At 46.7% G+C, this 17,939-nt stretch overlaps 1 protein-coding gene and 1 long non-coding RNA gene across 3 annotated transcripts; both read left to right on the forward strand.

Moving 5' to 3' along the window:
* The first annotated feature begins 249 nt into the window (after window positions 1-249).
* LOC114068649 lies at window positions 250-1,256 on the forward strand. The gene is made up of 2 exons (XR_003573638.1): window positions 250-340; window positions 940-1,256. It is a non-coding gene; the product is annotated as an uncharacterized LOC114068649 (long non-coding RNA).
* Window positions 1,257-2,026: 770 nt separating this feature from the next.
* Window positions 2,027-17,158, forward strand: TSKU (tsukushi, small leucine rich proteoglycan). 2 transcript variants are annotated; one of them, XM_027904945.1, is made up of 3 exons: window positions 2,072-2,089; window positions 7,799-7,889; window positions 15,274-17,158. In XM_027904945.1, exon 3 carries the CDS (start codon window positions 15,279-15,281, stop codon window positions 16,335-16,337), a length of 1,059 nt encoding a protein of 352 aa, XP_027760746.1. In that variant the 5' UTR covers window positions 2,072-2,089; window positions 7,799-7,889; window positions 15,274-15,278; the 3' UTR covers window positions 16,338-17,158. The 2 variants fall into 2 exon arrangements, with proteins under 2 accessions (XP_027760747.1, XP_027760746.1); XM_027904946.1 differs by lacking the exon at window positions 7,799-7,889 and having other exon boundaries at window positions 2,027-2,089; window positions 15,272-17,158.
* Window positions 17,159-17,939: the final 781 nt, after the last annotated feature.

The raw sequence follows: 17,939 nt of genomic DNA on the forward strand, positions 1-17,939 counted from the left end.
TGTTTTTTCCAAATGAGAATTTTGAGATGCAGGGGGTGCTTACGAGCCCCCAGCCCGCATGAAGCGTCTCCAGCTGGAATCCCTTCTCCTTTTCTTCCCCCAGTGGAATGGTGGGTTTGTAGAGTGCTCGGGATTGCCACGGCTGCAGAGTAATCCGAGCAGCAGCTGGAGGCTCCGCACCGCCTCCCGTGCTCGGCTTCGGGGCTTTGATTTCACATAGGGCTCCCTGTCTCCCTTCCCCTCCCTCCCCCTCTTTTCCCGGCCCTCCACTCTTCTCTCGGGGGCTTTTTGGTGGGGTTCAGGTGCTGGGAGGCTCGCAGGGTTTTGCAGCTTACTCAAGGTAAGGAGAGAAAAGAGAAGGGAAGGGATCGAAAGCATAGACGGGTCGGCTGGTTAGGGTGAAGAAGCTGGAAGGTGCAGAGCGGGGGTCTTTTCTCCCCGGGTTGCATTGATAAAGGCACGGCAAAGCTCCCTGCTAGGGAATTTCCCCTCTTTAAGTGGATTAAGCTGGAGGGGAAGGTGGGTTTGGGGAGGGGGGAGAGGAAGCAGACCAGGATTTATTCATTCTCTCATTGAAAAAAAAAAAAAAATGGAAGAAAGAAAGAAAGAGGGAAGCTGCTGGTTGTGACTTCTGAAGCAGAAGGTCGGAAAGCCCGGGGTTCCCCTTGTAGCGCACACACCCTGTAAACTTTTAAGCAGCTCCATGGAAACTTGTTATTAATGCTGCAGTCATTAAAAGGCACAGCCCACGGCAGATTTATTAGCTCAGTAAACCACAACACGTGCCAAGCTCTCTGGAAACAAAAGGGTCTGTCAACTTTAGTCCTCTTGCTTCGTATTTGAGAAGGCTGGGAGGAGAGCGGTGAGGATGGAGCTGGTGGCTTGTGTCGTGGGGAAGTGTCATCGCCTCCGTTAAGCGACGCTCTCCGCCGCGGTTAGCGAGTGTAATTTGGTGGCAGCGAAGACATCGCAGCACGGCGAGCCCTGCTGAGCTCACGCTGTTCATCGCGGCAGCGGGACGAACAGCCCCCAGTCTCCCGAATGGAAAGCTTTCCCCGTGTGCCTGCCATGATAAATCAGCCGCCGTGAGCCTGAATAACAGCATTCACTGAACTTACAGTAGGAAACTTGTCTGGGCGGACACTGTGCCATTGCTCTGCAGAGAGCAGCCGGTGCCGATGGCTGGCGTTGCGCTGAAATATCGCATTGATCGCCGCTCCAAGGGTCAGCTGGCAGCACCGGGGTTATTGCAGCGGTAAGGAGCGGAGCGAACACCGGGAGAAGAGGTGCTGGGGAAAGGCAGGGTTAGATCAGTGTCTCGCCGATCTCTACAGGAATAAGGAGCACGCTGGATGTGTTAGATGCTGGAAGGACCAGAGGCAGGCTGGCGTGTCCCTGGGAGGATTTGCAGGCCAGACTTGGCTGGCTGCTTGCTGTCGGCAGCCAGGCGCTCGCAGGCAAACCGGGTCAGTGTCTGCCATCGCCCTGGTGCAGGGCAGGGATCATGTCCTATCGTGACCCACGGCAGCCAGCCCCCGTCCCAGAGAAGATGTGGGCGGTGCTTGCTCACATGTGGGTTATAAATGGCCCAGCAAGGACCTGCCATCTCCCATCTCTGGCGTGGGTGCGCAGGGTGAGTGATGCTTGACACCGGGGTAGGCAGGAGGTGGGGTGGCAGCACTGGGACGGATTTTCCCTTGCGGCATCCTGGAACAGGGGAGACGTTGCTGTTTTGTGAACGAATTTGAGCAGCTGCTGTCAGAGGCACTGGGGAGCAATGACAAAACGCATGAATCATGACAGACATCCCTGGGGACGTTAAGTTCTGATGACAAGGTGGACTGGCAGGAAAGGCTGCAGGGTTAGGTTGAGGGTCTCCTGCACCTCTTTAAAACTGAGTTCAAGAAACTAACCAGCATTTAATGGGTGGGGGAAAATTGGGACAAAAAGCTGTAAAACAAAAAAACGTGCAAAAGTTTAGAGGTTGTTTTGTTATATTTTTTAATAGGACAAGCATCCTGTGCTCCCCCAGCCCCACAGTGAGCAACAGTGTGCACCGCCCCAGTGCGAGACAGAGCTGGGAGAAAAAGGTGAGCCACTATCCTCCAGAGATTTAGAGTTTTCCCTCCATCCCTAACTGCTTTTTTTTTTTTTTTTTATCCTCTTTCAGTCTCTCCTCCTTCCTCCTCGTCCTCCTTCTCCTCTCTTGTTAGCTGGTTGGTGGGGAGAAGCAGAGGCTGAAGGGTTGGATAAGACAAGGCATCCTTGTCCAGCAGCCCTCCTGACCCCTGGCACCCTCAGGCTCTGCACGGTAGCTGCAGCACTGGCTGCCTTGGCAGGCTATCAAAAGAAACTTCCGAACACTGAGATGTCAAGGGCTGGGAAGAGATAAAAACTGGCTTGAGCAAGCCATTTCTTGTCTTAAAACTTGGCACCTGGACCTATCGAGGCAAATGTATGAACGGCACAGCCATTCATTAGAGGGGAAGAACCTTGAGATTTTAATTTTTACTGCAATTTTTATATATATATGTCTATATAATTTTTTATTAATTTTTTTTTTTTAATTTCCTGGGAGGTTCCATTGTGTGTATGGTGTGCAGCAGGGGAGAAGGAAATATGTGCTCTGGGAATTGCCTCAGCCTCCCTGCTCCGGGGAGCAAATGCTGCAAGAGATTAAACCAACCTGGCTGCCTTAGCATGGCACATTCCTGAGTTGCATTAACCAGGCTGGAAATCTGTATGTCAGAGTAGTGGCAAACTGGAAAAAAGCACTTTATCTTCACCGTAGCTGACAGAGGGCCATGTGCTGTGTGTAATATCTGAGTGTCAGCGTCTGTGAGATTTCTTTTCCTTCCCCTTTCTCCCATCCTGCTTCTTTTTTGCAGTCTGTGCCTCTGTATGCTGACTCCTCTCCTTTTCCCTGATTCTTGCCAGCAACTCAAACCCTGGGGTGGGCAGAGAAATCACAGAATGGTTTGGTTTGGACGTTAAAGATCATCCAGTTCCAACCCCTCTGCCATGGGCAAAGACATCTTCCACTCGACCAACTTGTTTAGAGCCCCATTCAAACCTGGCCAACACTTTCAGGGATGGGGACTAATTTTACTGAATTTTGGTGGTTTTTTTACTTTGAATAAGATCACCCTCATCAGGAAAAATTGAGACTTAAAGGCAAGTTTGTGTTGTGACAGACGGGTCAAACGAGATGTGATTCCTCAACCCTGTAATGTCTGAAGTGACACATGTTCATGGGGCTTGTGTCACTAGTCTCCAGGCGGGGCAGGAGACATCCCTGACCTCAGTATTTTCCTCCTCATCCTTGAGAATGAGACGTCTGTAGGAGGTGAGGACAAGTTTCACAGAGCAGGATGGAGGAGATCCTTTCTCCAAAGCCCTTTAATCCCAGTGCAAAGGTTCAGTTCACACAGGAGGTGCAGCCCCTCTCTCTATCCAGGACAAGAGTGTTGCAACCTCTTGCAAGAGATCACCAAGTCAGAGGATTATAGGGTAACTCTGAACCTTGCCAGTCTCATACAGTGGGGGAGAGCACTGCTTTTCTGGACCATCCCCAAATGTTCCATGGCGATGTCTCTATCTCCTATGTTCACAGCATGGTGCATGGTGGCCTCTCCTGGCATTGAGGGAAGGAACAGGGTGCAAGGAGTCAGCACTATGTAGCCCATATGAGGGGCATGTATGAGGATGTGATTTGGGGAGTCTTACTCTGCCTGTCTGTGCAATCAGAAAAAATTGGGTTAGGAATTGGCTTAATATATGGTTAAATGGTAAAGAAGATGGTTGTCTGCATCCTGGATGACTCGCAGCATCTCCATATGGCAGAAGTGCCACAGAGCAGCACCAAAAGCAAGGGCCAAAGATTGGGGCAGAATGGAGGCAGGAGAGGTGAGCAGCACAAGTGGGCAGAGGTCCCTGGAGAGGCAGGCATGCTGTTGGCTGTCACCAAGACTGCAGCCACACTTCAGAGTCCATGAACACTGATTTGAGAGGCATTTAAATACTTCTGCACCACAATCACCTCCCCAGATGTCCCCTTCCCTGTCTTCTGGACTGACTGCCCATTTTGCAGAGGACAAAGCAGGGCTGGTGTCCCTAGATTATCCAGGCAAGGCAGGAGCTGGACATGGTGCACAAGGACAGCAGTAGCATTTGGCTGGACCAGCTGTGGCAGTGGCAGTGTTGGCTGGAGGCTTTTGCACAGGGTGAGACCAGACTATCCTGACTTGTTCTCCCTTCCCAGTTAAACACAGGGATGGTACCTCCATCCCCATACAGGAATAAACACCTTTTGGTCCTGGTGCTAGTAATTCTTAAGGTGTCAGGAGGGAAACTGAGGCATGCATATGAGGACTCATGGTAGCATCAGTGGTGAGAAATGGGTCCAGCTGGGGAAGTGGCTCTCCCAGCCCACTTCAGATGATCTTTATCCAAAATACTGCACCAGCCAAGAAGGATTGGAGGATCCTGGACCAAGGATGGGAGGAAAAAGCTGAGGAGATACCATATCACTGGGGCAATGGAACATCATCTGGGGTGGGAACCATGGCAGTGTCAATGCCCTGCTGGTAAACCCTTTATCAACTTTACCTAGATCCCCTTCCCCTCCCCAAATCCCCCTTCCCAAATCTTGTAGGAGACCCACTAGGTGTAGCAAATGTCTCATGTGCCCTGCTGGGGTGGGGGCAGCTCCTGAAGCCCCAGCTGATGCTCTACCATGCAGTTTTACTGGCCTTCATTGTTTGCAGCATCATGATGCAAGAATTATTGAAGGGGGGGCAAAGAAAGGCCATGAGGGGAGTGAGATGGGAGCCTCCAGCTGTGCTGTTTGCAACAATAATGGCCAGGATTGTATTTATTATTTCCTCAGTGGAGGGTCTGCAGCTGCGTGCTGAGAGCCACAGACGGCAAAGGGGCCCAGAGATTATTGTGCATGGAAAAAAAAAAACCAACCACAAAAATAAATAAAAAGCCCACAAAGAAGCCTGGGCCAGCTGGAGCAGTGCCAAGGGGCACCCAGCCTAACTCCCGGTCTCCCCACTTTGTCCTTCCTTATTGAAGTCAGCAGCCCCGCAGGGCTGTTAGAAGGGAGGTTGGCAGCTGCTGCCTTTCAGAGAGCTAAAGCTGCATGGGGTCCTCTTAAAATCCTCCTGCCAGGGCGGGAGGTGTTGCCCAGCCAGGGTGAATTTGTTTTCCCTCTGCTTTTTCATGATTTTTGCCAGTGCTGTTGCACCATGCCCAAGGCACTCTATCAGTGTTTGGACACCTGGTTTGCAGCCACCTCTGATTCAATAGACTCAATTATCTTGGAGGTCTCCTCCAACCTTGATGATTCTCCAATTCAAGGAAAAATAACTGGAAAACCATTAGAGATACAGGATAATGGGGCTGTATTGAGCTACTTGCGCTTGGAGGGCTGTGTCTCACCAGGAAAGGACAGAGATATCATCCCAGGATATATTACCTTCTCCTGGCAGCATCCCTCCTCTCTTTTGCTTCCTTCCCCCTCCCAAACTCAGCTTCTCCAGGGGAACCCATCTATGTCTACCCATGCAAGCATGATCCTTCTGCAGCTCAGACCAGCCCTCTGAGGTGGCTGGAAGCAAACCAGGTCAGAGGTATGGGGTATATCCATAGACATCACACCTTTCCCTCATTGACCAGATAGCTGCTGGTGGGTCCTTGCAACCTGCACTTTCCTGAGGTGGAACAGTGGATGTGCCATCCCAGCTACATGTATGGCATGTGGCATTTCCCAGCTGGGCACAATGACATGGCTAATCAGTTCTTTTAACAGCTAAAACCAAGTATCCATCATGGGTAGGTTTCATCTCCCTGTGCTGCACCTCTTAACATTCCTTGCTACCATATGGTGTTCATCCCAGAGTGCATTCCTCTAGAATTATATCATGTCTCTGAGAGCTGGAGTGCAAGGAAAAAGTATCATTGTAGCAGAAGCCGCCACAGGAACTGGCTGGGCAGTCAGGTGTTCATCACCAAGGACTGAGGCTTTAGGAGAAGCTTGCTGTGATCATTTTAGCTTTCAATAATTGACAAGTTAAGAAAGAAGGAGGGTTTAATCCTCCCCAGGTTACCGCTGTGATTTATTAAAGCCTGAGTACTCACAGGTTCCCTTTGTGCCTCACAGTGAGTCCTTGGCCATTGGAGATGATCAGGCAGGGGGATTTGTTTGTAGCTTCACCAAGTCTTTCTACAGCAAAATGCTGTAAAGACTGACATAAAACCCTGTGTAAGCCTCTCCTTTGGCTATGAGGAGCCATGTGAAGGGCTGGTCTGTTCCCGAGTTTGTGCCAAAATAGCAGAGACCTCCCTTTCTGGGACATGTCACTACGATAAAAATTCTATTTGGGCTGAGTTTGAGGTGTGTTAAGAAAATATTTGTGTTCCTGGCTGAGATGAGGTCTCTGTTATACTCAGTGAGTGCCAGGACACTGAGATCTCCTGTTCCTTGAAATGCTCACAGTTAAAAAGCAGAGAGGGGGAGGATGAGAAATAGGGGTTGTTGTGGGTAAAAGAATTCATAGTGGTCATGGCTGGGGTGATTTTAGAGCAAGAGAAAGTCCTGAGCTCTTACATCCCTTGCAGGCACCTTTGGTTGATTCCCTGCAACTCTGGGCTGCTGGGAAGCAGCGTGTGGCTGCCAACGCTCCCAGCTTGAGCTGTCCTGCAGCTGGTATAGCCAGGAGGCAATGGTGGGGCTGGGATGCTCACATCCTGTCTGCTCCCAGCAAACCCTGTGAATCCCTCCTGGTGTTACTGAGAGGTGCTACACCACTCCAACACCTGCCTTCCCCTGCCCCCAGCCGCTCAGGAGGTTTGGCAGACAATTTCCTTTCGGGAATGCCCCCTCTGGGCACAAGCACAGCTTGACTTGAGGCTGGAGAGCAAAATTGCCTTCAAAAACCACAGGAGACTAATTCCTCCACCTGGAGTAAAACTGCTGTTATCCTGACAGCTTCCTGGGCTGAGCAGAGGAAGGAATTTCATGCAAACCCTGGTGCCATGGTGATTTAATTCCTAATTTGCCCGTGCGGGAGGTAGCACCAGAATTTTCCCACTCAAGGCAAAATTCCTGGGAGCTGGGCTGCTGTTTGCTCACAAAATGTGGCTTTTCAAGGCATGCAGCTCTCAGGGTGGCAGAAATTCTATTTCAGCCATGGATATAAATGAGCTGGAACTTACTGTATGGGCTGGCAGACCTGCCTGCACATGTTTCCTTTTGTCAGAGCCCAAAATACACCACCCCGCACCTTAATTTCCTCCTTCAGGGATGAGGGATGCTGGAGGGGAAAGCTTGCACAAGTGGAATAAACTATAAGCTATTTAAACACTAGGATGATAAATTATCTGTGACCTCTTGCAATGCAGATGGGATTTGTGACATTAACAGTTGAAACAAAGATTATTTTAATAGGTCTCTCCATTTCTTTATTAAATAAAGGAATTTTTTTTACATTTAAAAAGTTAGAGCAGAGACTTTCAGTTGAGCAGGAGTGTCAGTCTCTTTTCCCAAGTAACAAGCAATAGGACAAGAGGAGACAGCCTCAAATTGCACCAGGGGAGGTTTAGACTGAAACTGGGGAGAAATTCTTTACCAGAAGGGTTGTCAAGCGTTGGAAGAAGCTGCACAGGGAAGTGGTCAAGTCACCTTCCCTGGAAGTCTTTAAAATACGCATAGATGTGGCACTTGGGGACATGGTTTAATGGTGGATTTGGCAGTGCTGGGTTACCAGTTGAATTCAATGATCTTTTCAAACCTAAATGATTCTATATTTGAAAACAGACCCATAATGTGGAGCTGTAGGGTTCCCTATAGATCAGTCCTACATATCTTCTCTGCAGCCTGGTTGGTGGCTTGAGGGGAAGCTTGGTTTTTGCTTTGGGCTTGTGAAAAGCTTCTGATGCTTAACAATTTGGCTTTGGCCTTGCTCATCTTATCTACCCTATTCCCTGTAACTTCTACAAAAATCTTCCTAAAGGATGGAGGACGTGGGTCAGATGCTAAGAAATTATTGCTGTTTTGGCTCAGGAATTTCTCTATATCCAGAGAGGAGAAAAGTGAATGGAAATAACTAAGGTCTGGGTAAAATGAGGAATGGTGTCTTGTTTTTTCGTTCCTTGCCCCTTCTGGCTGTCCACGACCCAAATTCCATGGGTTTTGGTGAGATTCAACTTATGCAAAGACAGACCTGATGCAGAGCTGTGGGGTTCTTGTTCAGTGCTGGGAACAGCATCTTGTCTCTCTGCTTTCTCCACTCTTCACTAGTCTCCTCTTGGACACTGAGCCATTGATTTCAACTCTTTTGAGTATGACCATCCAGCCCATTCCTTGTCCACTGAGTCATCCATCATCAAGTCCATATTTCTCCAAAGAGAGTAAGATGTTGTGTAGATTAGTGTCAAATGCTTTGCACAAATCCAGGAAGTTAACAACTCTCTTTCCTCATCCACCAACACTGTAACAGCATCATAGAAGGCAATGAAATTTGTCCAGCCGGATTTGCCCTTAGTGAAGTCATATTGGCAGTCGCCAATCACCTCCTTATTTTCCATGTGCCTTAGCAAAGTTTCCATGAGGATCTGCTCCATGATCTCTCCAGGCAAAATAATTAAAGCAGAAAGAAATTCATGGAGAAATATTTTATTTTTTTCTTTCTCATTCCCTGAATTTAATTCTGATTTTTCCCAGTAAGCAAAAAGATGGAGTAAAAAGTGTTCAGGCACCTGCAGGAGGATTTTTAGCTCCTGTTCAGGCCCTTGGTGTCTCTTTACATAAGGGCTAAAGCTGCCATCCCAGTGTCTGAGTATCCCCTCATCCCAATGCTTGTATGCACTGATGAGGGAAACAGGGTTGCACATCCCTTTCTTTATATTCAGTTGGGTAACTGGGGATAGCTCTGCTGTCTGAGAAGCTTTGCAGTACCCACTGATAAAACCATCAGTGTGAAGTGAAGGATGATAACTTATCCCTCAAAAGTGACTTGTGCAATATCTCCCGATGAAGTGCTCCAAGTGCAATTTGGAAGAGCCAAGGGACTAATTCTCATCCTGCTGTTACTGACACCTAGAATAATTCCACTGAACTCTCTCAAACCCATCTAACAAATGCAGGATCATACATAAAAAGCAGATACTTTTTGGATTCCCATTAGATTTCCCCTCCCTAAATCCAAAAAGTCATAAACACTGAGTATAAAACCAGGACTGCTTGCAAAGTGTCCCCCAAACGAGCAAACAACAAAAAGTAACAAACAGGTCAGAAAACACCACTCCCATTTACACTAAAGCATCTTTGTGAGGTTTAATAATCTTTACTGAGAGAGTATATACAGCTCTTTTCTGGTGTGCATATGGGGAGCCCTTCTGCAGGAAGAGCCAGTCTGAAGCAGGTAAAGCAAAAGCCTGGGTGACCTTTACTTTCAGTGGATTCACCAAAAAAAAAAAAAAAGTAACCTTGTCAGCAGCAGTCTCTTTATTATGGAAGGGGGGTGTGTCTGCAGTTAAGGGTTTAATGATCACAGGGTGTAGGCTAGTTTGAGCTAGTTTTGCTGTTTGCTCAAATTGGTGTATGGGATCTGGAGACCTGACCACGATTGCATCTGTGGTGTCATTTGAGCTCAGCCTGGGAGAGTCCACAGTGGAACAGTGTAGCTGCTGCTAGTGCTGCACTTTAGTCAGTAATTATTCTAATTTTACAGAATAATTAATGGGTGGAGAAGTGGGAGAAAGGTCTCTGCTGCAATTCTGTTGTTGAAGAAGCAACTCTGGAACATCCTGGTGCTCTGGAGACACCATTCCAGCTGCCAGTTAGCCTCCCTGATATTTTAAGAGAGGAAGAGCAAACTCTTTTTTTTTTTTTTTTTTCCCCAGTCTGGAGGATTTATGGCCTCTGTCATAACCTATGTACTTGTTTCACTTTCCAGTAAAATTCCTTTTCCCTGACCCCAATTAGTGTTGGCAGCCAAGTGGGCCTGGTGAGCTTTGCTATAAAGACTTTGTTTTTTCTTTACTTGGCTGATGCAAGAGACAGAATACAATCCCAAAATTTTCATTCTGATGAAATACTGTTGCTAATACAACTTCTCTGTCCTTTGCTATAACAACAACTCTATTTGGGATAGGTGGACTTCTGCCCTTCCTTTTTGCCTCTTTTCTTTGAAAGTTGCTCTATTTGCTGTTCATCCAGAATTACTATTGGAAAAAAACCTCGGAAATTACCAGGATCTGTCCACCATGCCTTACATATTCATGTCATATCTGATCTGCTCTAACTGTGGGCTGCCATGGAAAAGACAGATCCTGTTTTTCCCACTCCTGTGTCAGAGCTGGTAACCCTGTGGCTGATCACCCTGATTTGTTGGAACACTGACCCAGCAAAGGGGAAAGAGGAAGTTTAGGGGTTTTCTGCTGGATGAGTGAGCTGATCTGGTTCATCCCAGTGTGCCTTGTTATTGGGTGGAATTTGGGTTTGGAAGAAGCAGTAACAAGGGAGAGTGGGCATCCTATTCTGCCATGGACAAGCGAGAAAGGGTATCTCCAAGAATGTGTCTGGTCTTAGGTAGGTTTCATCCCCTTCTAGAGCAATTCCTTTCTCTTTGCCGCACCGTAGAGAAAGCTTGATGTTTTTGCACTTCTTACTCATGTACCTCAAGCTTCATTGGGTGACTTTGGGTCTTCGGCCCCAATTCCAGCTGCATTTCAGCTGACACTTTGCTGAAGTCCATGTTCTGGGAGGCTGAGGAGTGCAGAATGAAGAATGAGGCAACTATGTTGCAACTACATCAAACAACAAACTTTAAAACACCTTCCTTTGTATAATTTTGTAATTATTCCTTCATTTTTGGCTATAGGGAATTCCATCCTGGTGATTGCCAGGGCAACTGGAGGTAGCCTAGGTAGCATTCTCTTAATATCTGTATTCTTGATGAGGGGGACCAGTCCCCAAGCAATGGGGTTTCATCCAGGGGATGATGTGTTAGCTCATCTCCCTAATGAGAAAAGTCTTTAAGGGAGAGGAGAAGGAGGAAATCAATTGTAGTGAGAAACATGGATTTCCAGCAACACAAGAAAGAAGGGTTTCCTCTCTTCCACCTCTCTCTGCCATCAGCTAAGACCTGGGATTCCTCTGCAGTCTGGTTTTAAAATCAGATTTTAATACTGGGGGCTTTTTGGCGGGGAAATCTCAGTGTGAGTTTTCTGTATGGATCCTGCCACACAATGTTGCAGTGGATCAGCACAGCAGGGATAAGGTATCAGGGCATCTCTAGGCTCAGGGAGAGATGTGGGATTGGGGAAAAGGCTAGAACCCTTCTAAGAACTTTATTCAGCATTGGCTCCACTAAACACCACTGGTTCCTTGAGGTTGTCTCAGAGTATTTGCCATGCAGAAGGGATGAGCAAGTTATAAAGACCAGAGCCCTGGGGCCACTATGAGCACCTGAAACACAGGGGACAGTGTTGCACCCCCAGCAGCTTCTGTTGAAATCAGTGGGTATAACAAGTCCCCTAGACTGTCAGATGGCCAAAACTTATCACTGGGATCTCTGCACACCTCAACAGCCATAGAAACAAAGATGTCATGGCTGAACCAGCCCTAGGGTGGGCTGCTTTGTCCCAGTGACTTTCCCCTCACTATCCCAGGTGATGCTGCTGGTGGTTCCTGGACCATGGTGTTTCCCCTGGGTGAAGCTCTCCAGTGCTGAAAGAGGATAACTCCTCTTCATTTTACGAGGGGATACCTTGGCTTTCTGCCTTTATCAACAAAGCAGCTGGTAGGCAGCAATCCAAAGGCAATTTGATGCAGTTTCAAATGCACACTGTACACAGATGAACTGTAAATGCCTAGGGCATGTTTCTTTCCCCATTTCAAAGAGAGCTATCGATTGCTCCACACAATGATAAAGCATGTCTGTACATGAGTAAGTTCTTTGTTGATTATCTGGCAATGCAGGAGTCTCTTTCTTGGACCAAAAGATGACCAGTAACTATTTCTCCTATCTTTCATCAGTGCTATTAACCAAGTGGCATGTTAGCCTATGAATGCTTCATAGTGCTCCATAAGGGAGTTTTTAACTGGAAGTAATGGATTGTATCCCATCAGCAAAGCAATTGGAGAGCCAGTAAGAGAGAATTTGTGGAAGTGCTGTTAGGAGGGAAGAAGCAATATATGCTGTGCAAATACCTCAGCTGGGCTTTGTGTACTGCTTTTCAGCTGTGAAGGGTTTTGTCTTTGCTTCTGGCTGGAGTGATGGATGTTGCAATGGGAATCATTGTATCTGCCCACTTCTGGCAATCATTTTTGAGGCTGATCAGGAAGGGAATTCCCATGTCAAACAGGATTTGAGCAGCCACATATCAAAGCCTACCACTGGTTTTGATTCTTCTCTCGGTTTGTAGAATCACAGAATAGTTTGGTTTGGAAGGGACCGTTTAAAGGCCATCCAGTCCATGTCCCCCACAATATGCAAGGACATCTTCAACTAGATCAGGTTGCTCAGAGCCCCATCCTACCTGGTCTAGAATGTTTGCAGGAATGGGGCATCTACCACCTCTCTGGGCAACCTGTGCCAGTTTTTTACCACGCTCATCAAAAAAGATTTTTTCCTTACATCTAGTCTGAGTCACCCCTGTCCTAGTTTAAAACCATTGCCCCTTGTCCTGTCACTACAGGCCCTATTAAAAGTTTGTTCCTAGTTAAGCTAGGACTTTGGAGATTGTCCTCTTTCTTCAAATGCCCCAGCAGGAGCCTATGAATTTCTCAGCAGTGCTCAGAAAGTCAAATATCACAATGGTCTGTCTTTGGACTTGCTGGTGTGTGATACAGCTCCCTTCACAGCCAAAACAATGCCATAAGGAACTGAGCTGGGCTCTTGAAGAAGTTGGGAGGTATTTTCCATGTTGAGATATCAACGAGGAATAGCCACTGGGTGAAATTTGGGAGAAGAAATACCAGTAGGCTGAGCTGACACTAATGTGGGTACTTCCCATGAGACATTTAACATTTACTTTTTTGCAGGTTTAGTTTAAAAGGAGCTCCCTACTGCTGTAACTTTCCCTGGTAATAAAACATTTCAGTGCACTCCAAATGCAGCTCAATGAAAAAAGAAAAAGAATACTATTTGTTTTTACGAGGGACTGCAGAGGGGAGCAAGCTCTGTCTCTGCACAGAACCAGAGGGGATCAACCTTGATGTCATTAGGAAAGGGATATCTGGAAACACATCTGCAGAAAAGAGCTCTGCCCTGTGTAGAAAAGAGCTGTGTCCTCTCTGCACACATATGTGTTTTCTCAAGAAACACTTGAGATGGGCTGAGACTAGGGCTCATCTTACGAATTTTCTGTTGTTTCTATAGAATAATGGACCCCAGAGGATTACATGTTGGCCTTTAGCAATGGTTTGGTTGCAGGCAATTTGGCCAGAGTCCCAATCTCTGCTCTCTATTTGCAGGAGGTCTGGGAGACACTGCCAGACAGCTCATATCGGTGATCAGGACAGTATTTCTGCAGTATTTTTTCCCCTTTGCATTTCTTTTGCATATTGGCAAGTAGTTCCCAGTCAGTCTCCTGGGAATGAGAGCCAAGAAGATCACACTGAAGAGGGAGAGAAACTGATGCCAAAGGGTGGGTGAGGGAAGATGAAGTGTGAATTTCTAGGAAATGGTCTTGGGAACGTGCAAGGGCTGTGGGGAAGGTGCCTCAGGCAGATCAAAGAGTGTGTGGGAAAGATGATACTGCAAGGAAGTTAATGAAGTGCTTTTAAAGAGCGGTGGGAAAGGTGAGAATAGAGACCAGGGAGGCTGAGGTAATGATGGGAACATGCATTTCAAGGGGCATTTTTTACTTTCTTCTTGTTAAATAAGTGCTTGACACATGAGTGTCTGTTTATGGCCAGCAGTATAGCCAAGGACTCGTACTGATGGATCTGCTTGCCTGGTTTGGTGGGATTTTTTGTTGCTGGCCTCCTGGAGACCTTGTTTGTAAAGCATGAGGAGTCATCACCCATGACTGCAATGGGAACCAATGAGGACACTCCTTGCTGCCTCTGCTTACCTTTAGGATGCTGGCATGCTCCAGTTTACCTTCTCCAGAGATGCAGAGTTGAAGCTTTTTTGGCTGTCTCTTGAAATCATGCAGCTGCTGTTGCCCACAGTTGTATGAAGGAGCTGTTAGGATGTGATCTGAAGGTGTCCAGCAGAGCCGGGGAGGTGCAGATCAGCTCTCTGCTTCCCTTGTCTGTGATTCTGAGGGACAGAAATGTTTTGGATGGAGGAGGGTCAAAACCAGAGGGGTGGAGAGAGCTTCTTGCTTGCTGGCATTGTTAATCAGAGAGACTACTTAATGTAATTAGCAAAAGCTCCCCAGAGGCTCTACATGAAGCGAATTGTCTCTCTCCACTGTGCAGGAGGCTGGGCCCACCACAGCAAAGTCTGGGTTATACTGAGCAACCCTTGGTTCCTCTGCTCTGGTAGGTGGGGAGCCAAGTGGCTGTTGTCTGCCCTACTGCCACCAGCCCAAGGAGGGTTGTTTTTAGCCACCTGATAGAAAACCATGATCATACCTACCTGAAAATTTTAAATTCACTTCTGAAGCCTAAGCAAGGGAGACATTGTGTCTGTTTGGACAGTAAGCAGCTGGCCTTTTTAGCTGTTCATCCTGGATGTTGTTTTGATGATGCCCTTATCTCTGTTGCCTACAGAAAATCTGAATGGAACTTTTTTTTTTCCTCTTCTGATAAGGCTTTTGGACACCTAAGGCTCTCACAGTCTAAATGATTTCTCCAACTTGTCAATTTAGGGTCTTTAATTCGGTGCTCCCAAATCTCACAGGGATGCTCTGACAAGAAGACCTTTGTGTGCTGAAGTTTTCCAGGTTGTAAAATGACTCAGTGTTTGAGCTGTCATTTAGCTTCTTCCATGGTCCAGTCAAAAGGATGCATGTTGAATAGATCATGCTTTAAGGCAGCCTACTGTTCTTGCAGCTCATTTCCATTTGTGTGGAATATGTTGGATACTGAAACATATAACGTGATTATATGTGCAAAGACTGTTGACCCAATATGTTTTCTCATTAAGTTCCCACTGGGGTATTTGGGATATCCATGCTATTTAAGGGTATTCTTAACCTATCCCTTTGGAAAGAGAGAGGAGAAGAATGCATAGCTCAAAGAGTTACACATCTTCCCTGAAGTAATTTCTACAGCAATTAAATCTGTTTTCTTACTGTCTTGTTTTCCAGGTACAATGCAGTTCCTGGCCTGGCTCAATTTGCTGCTTCTCCTTCCTTGTTTTGGTATGACCAAAACCTGCTTCCCTGGCTGCCACTGTGAAGTGGAAACCTTTGGTCTCTTTGACAGCTTTAGCTTGACCAAGGTGGACTGCAGTGGAATAGGCTCACATATTGTTCCTGTCCCAATACCTCTGGATACCTCCTATTTGGATCTATCATCAAACAAACTGGAAACAATAAATGAATCAATGCTTATGGGTCCTGGCTACACCACCCTGGTGAGTCTTGACCTGAGCTACAACAAAATTGCCAAGATTTCCTCCACAACCTTCTCCAGGCTTCGGTACTTGGAGTCCTTGGATCTGAGTCATAACTCTCTGGAAGTCCTTCCGGAAGACTGTTTCTCCAGTTCTCCTTTAAGCGACATAGATTTGAGCAATAACAAGCTCTTGGGTATAGCAATGGATATTTTTGCATCAAAAGGTCAAGGAAAATCCCTGAATGTGGATCTATCTAATAATATGCTCAGCACAATTACAAGGCACCGTGAAAAGAGCATCCCCAACATCCAGAATTTAAATCTTTCTGGAAACAGGCTAACTTTTGTGCCAAACCTCCAAGGCATTCCTCTCCGATATTTAAATCTTGATGGGAACCCTGTAGTTAAGATTGAGAAAGGAGACTTCACAGGGCTGAAAGATTTGATTCATTTATCCCTCAGTGGCCTGCGTGGCTTTCGAGAGTTATCTCCTCATAGCTTCAAGGAACTCTCAGCCCTTCAAGTTCTGGATTTATCCAACAATCCCAGCTTGAGTTCACTGACTGCTGAAGTCATCCTTGGTCTGAACTCCCTACAAGAGCTCAACCTCTCTGGGACAGGTGTGTCATCCTTGCCAAAGACTGTGCTGAAATATCTGCCTTCCATCAAAAGCATCACCTTGGGGAAGAACGTACAGTGTCTTAAGACCATCAGAGAAGGACAGTACCACCGACAAATTGGGCTGACCAAAAAAGAAGTCCTCAGTTGCTATGACAGCCATGGGTCCGTAGTAGCAGCACCTTATGTTTCATGATGAAAGCTGAGGAGAAGAAGGAGTGGGGCAGGGAGGGTGGGGGGCTATGGGATTTGTACAGGTGTCGGACTGAGATAGCTTGCAGTGTGCCTTTTGTAAAACTGTTAATAATTTATATATTTGTATATTCCAATAGTTGATTGTGGATTTTATAAACTCTCATATCTTGGCCCGCGTTATCTGCAGGCTCCAAACTTTACCTGGTGCATTGTGGTCCTGCACTCATCACGTTGGACAAGAGCAGTGATGCTGGACAACGGGGGCCAAGCTGCTCTGCAGGTCCCAGGGCAGAACAATCAGTCTAGGGCAAACCTTCATGCCTCAGACGTTTGTAGGAGCAAAGCTACATCTTTCCAAAGCACACACCAAAATGTACCAACTCTGTAGCTGCTTACTCACAAACCCATGCATCATCCTTTTTTTAATTATTACTCCCCAAAATGTGCCTTCATTAGCAGCACCCTGTTCTTTATCATGCACTTTCAGTCTTGAAGAAACATTTCCAGACAAAGCTAAATACAGAGTGCTCCTAATATGTTGGGTTTTACATATTATTTACATAGGTGTGCAATAAACACTAAGTCAAGAACTTTTCCCACAAATTTCTTCCTGTTTTTCCATCCTTATCCTTTTCTTGTCTTATTAAATTAGGTCCAGCTTTGGCAACCTCCTATCTTTCTAACCTCAGCAAGCCATTGCTCAGAAATTACGTGCAGCAGAGGAAGGGAAGCAGAGGGGCCTGCCAACAACCCTATCTCATCCAGGAACCAGCCTTTGATGAAGGAGGTTGCAAAGGGAAAAGATCATGGAGCCTGACTTAGGGGGAGATAAAAAAAAAAAAAAAAGAGAGAAAAAAATCCCTCCTCCCTTTCTGGGAAAGCTTGGAAGGAAACTTTGACAGGGATTCTTGTCTTGGCGACCTTATCAAACCAAGATGCAGACCTAGAGGATGTGAGAGTAAGTTGTTTCCATGCTGACATTCCCCATCTGAACACAACATCTGCTACTCATCTGGGCATATGTGAGGCAACTTCCAGCGCCAAAACGCTCTTGAGAATGTGCCAGGGGAAGAATTAGCACTGATGTCAGTGATCGTGGAGCACTTTGCTTATCAGAGAAAAGATCTTGGGGGTTTTTTCCAGAGTTGTGGCTTTTCTTTCTCTCACACAGCTACTTGGCTGACAACCAAAATCTGATAAAAAGCCTGGTCCTCAAAGGTTTGATTGTTTTTTCCTCCACTGTTGAAATGCTGGCAAAGAAAAGGGGAGTCCCTCTGGACCCTCTTCTCCTCCAGGCTAGGAGAAAGTGGGAGAAGGCAGCACAGCATAACTAAATGTCATGCGTGAAGCGTTCAACTTGCATATAGGAGCAATGGAGGTGTCTGCTGAGGTCTAGTCCACATCTGACATGCTCTGTCCTGGGGGATGGGAAGGGATATTGTTAATGGGGTCCTGCTCAAACCGACCTGCAGTTTGATCTGTAAACCCAGCCTTGCATCAGTGTTTGAAACTGATATTGGGAGATCTATGTAAAGGTGATACAGATATAAACCCATCTCACAACTGTCCTTGGGAGTGTTGGAAGAAGCTCAGGCTGCATTCT

This window comes from Empidonax traillii, unplaced genomic scaffold, assembly GCF_003031625.1.
Source record: "Empidonax traillii isolate 1590-97213 ecotype Southwest subspecies unplaced genomic scaffold, ASM303162v1 scaffold1105:size522451, whole genome shotgun sequence".
In the NCBI taxonomy this organism is placed as follows: Eukaryota; Metazoa; Chordata; class Aves; order Passeriformes; family Tyrannidae; genus Empidonax; species Empidonax traillii.

Excerpts from the sequence above, each read along its gene's own strand:
- TSKU (XM_027904946.1), top strand. The coding sequence starts at position 15,279 with ATGCAGTTCCTGGCCTGGCTCAATTTGCTGCTTCTCCTTCCTTGTTTT.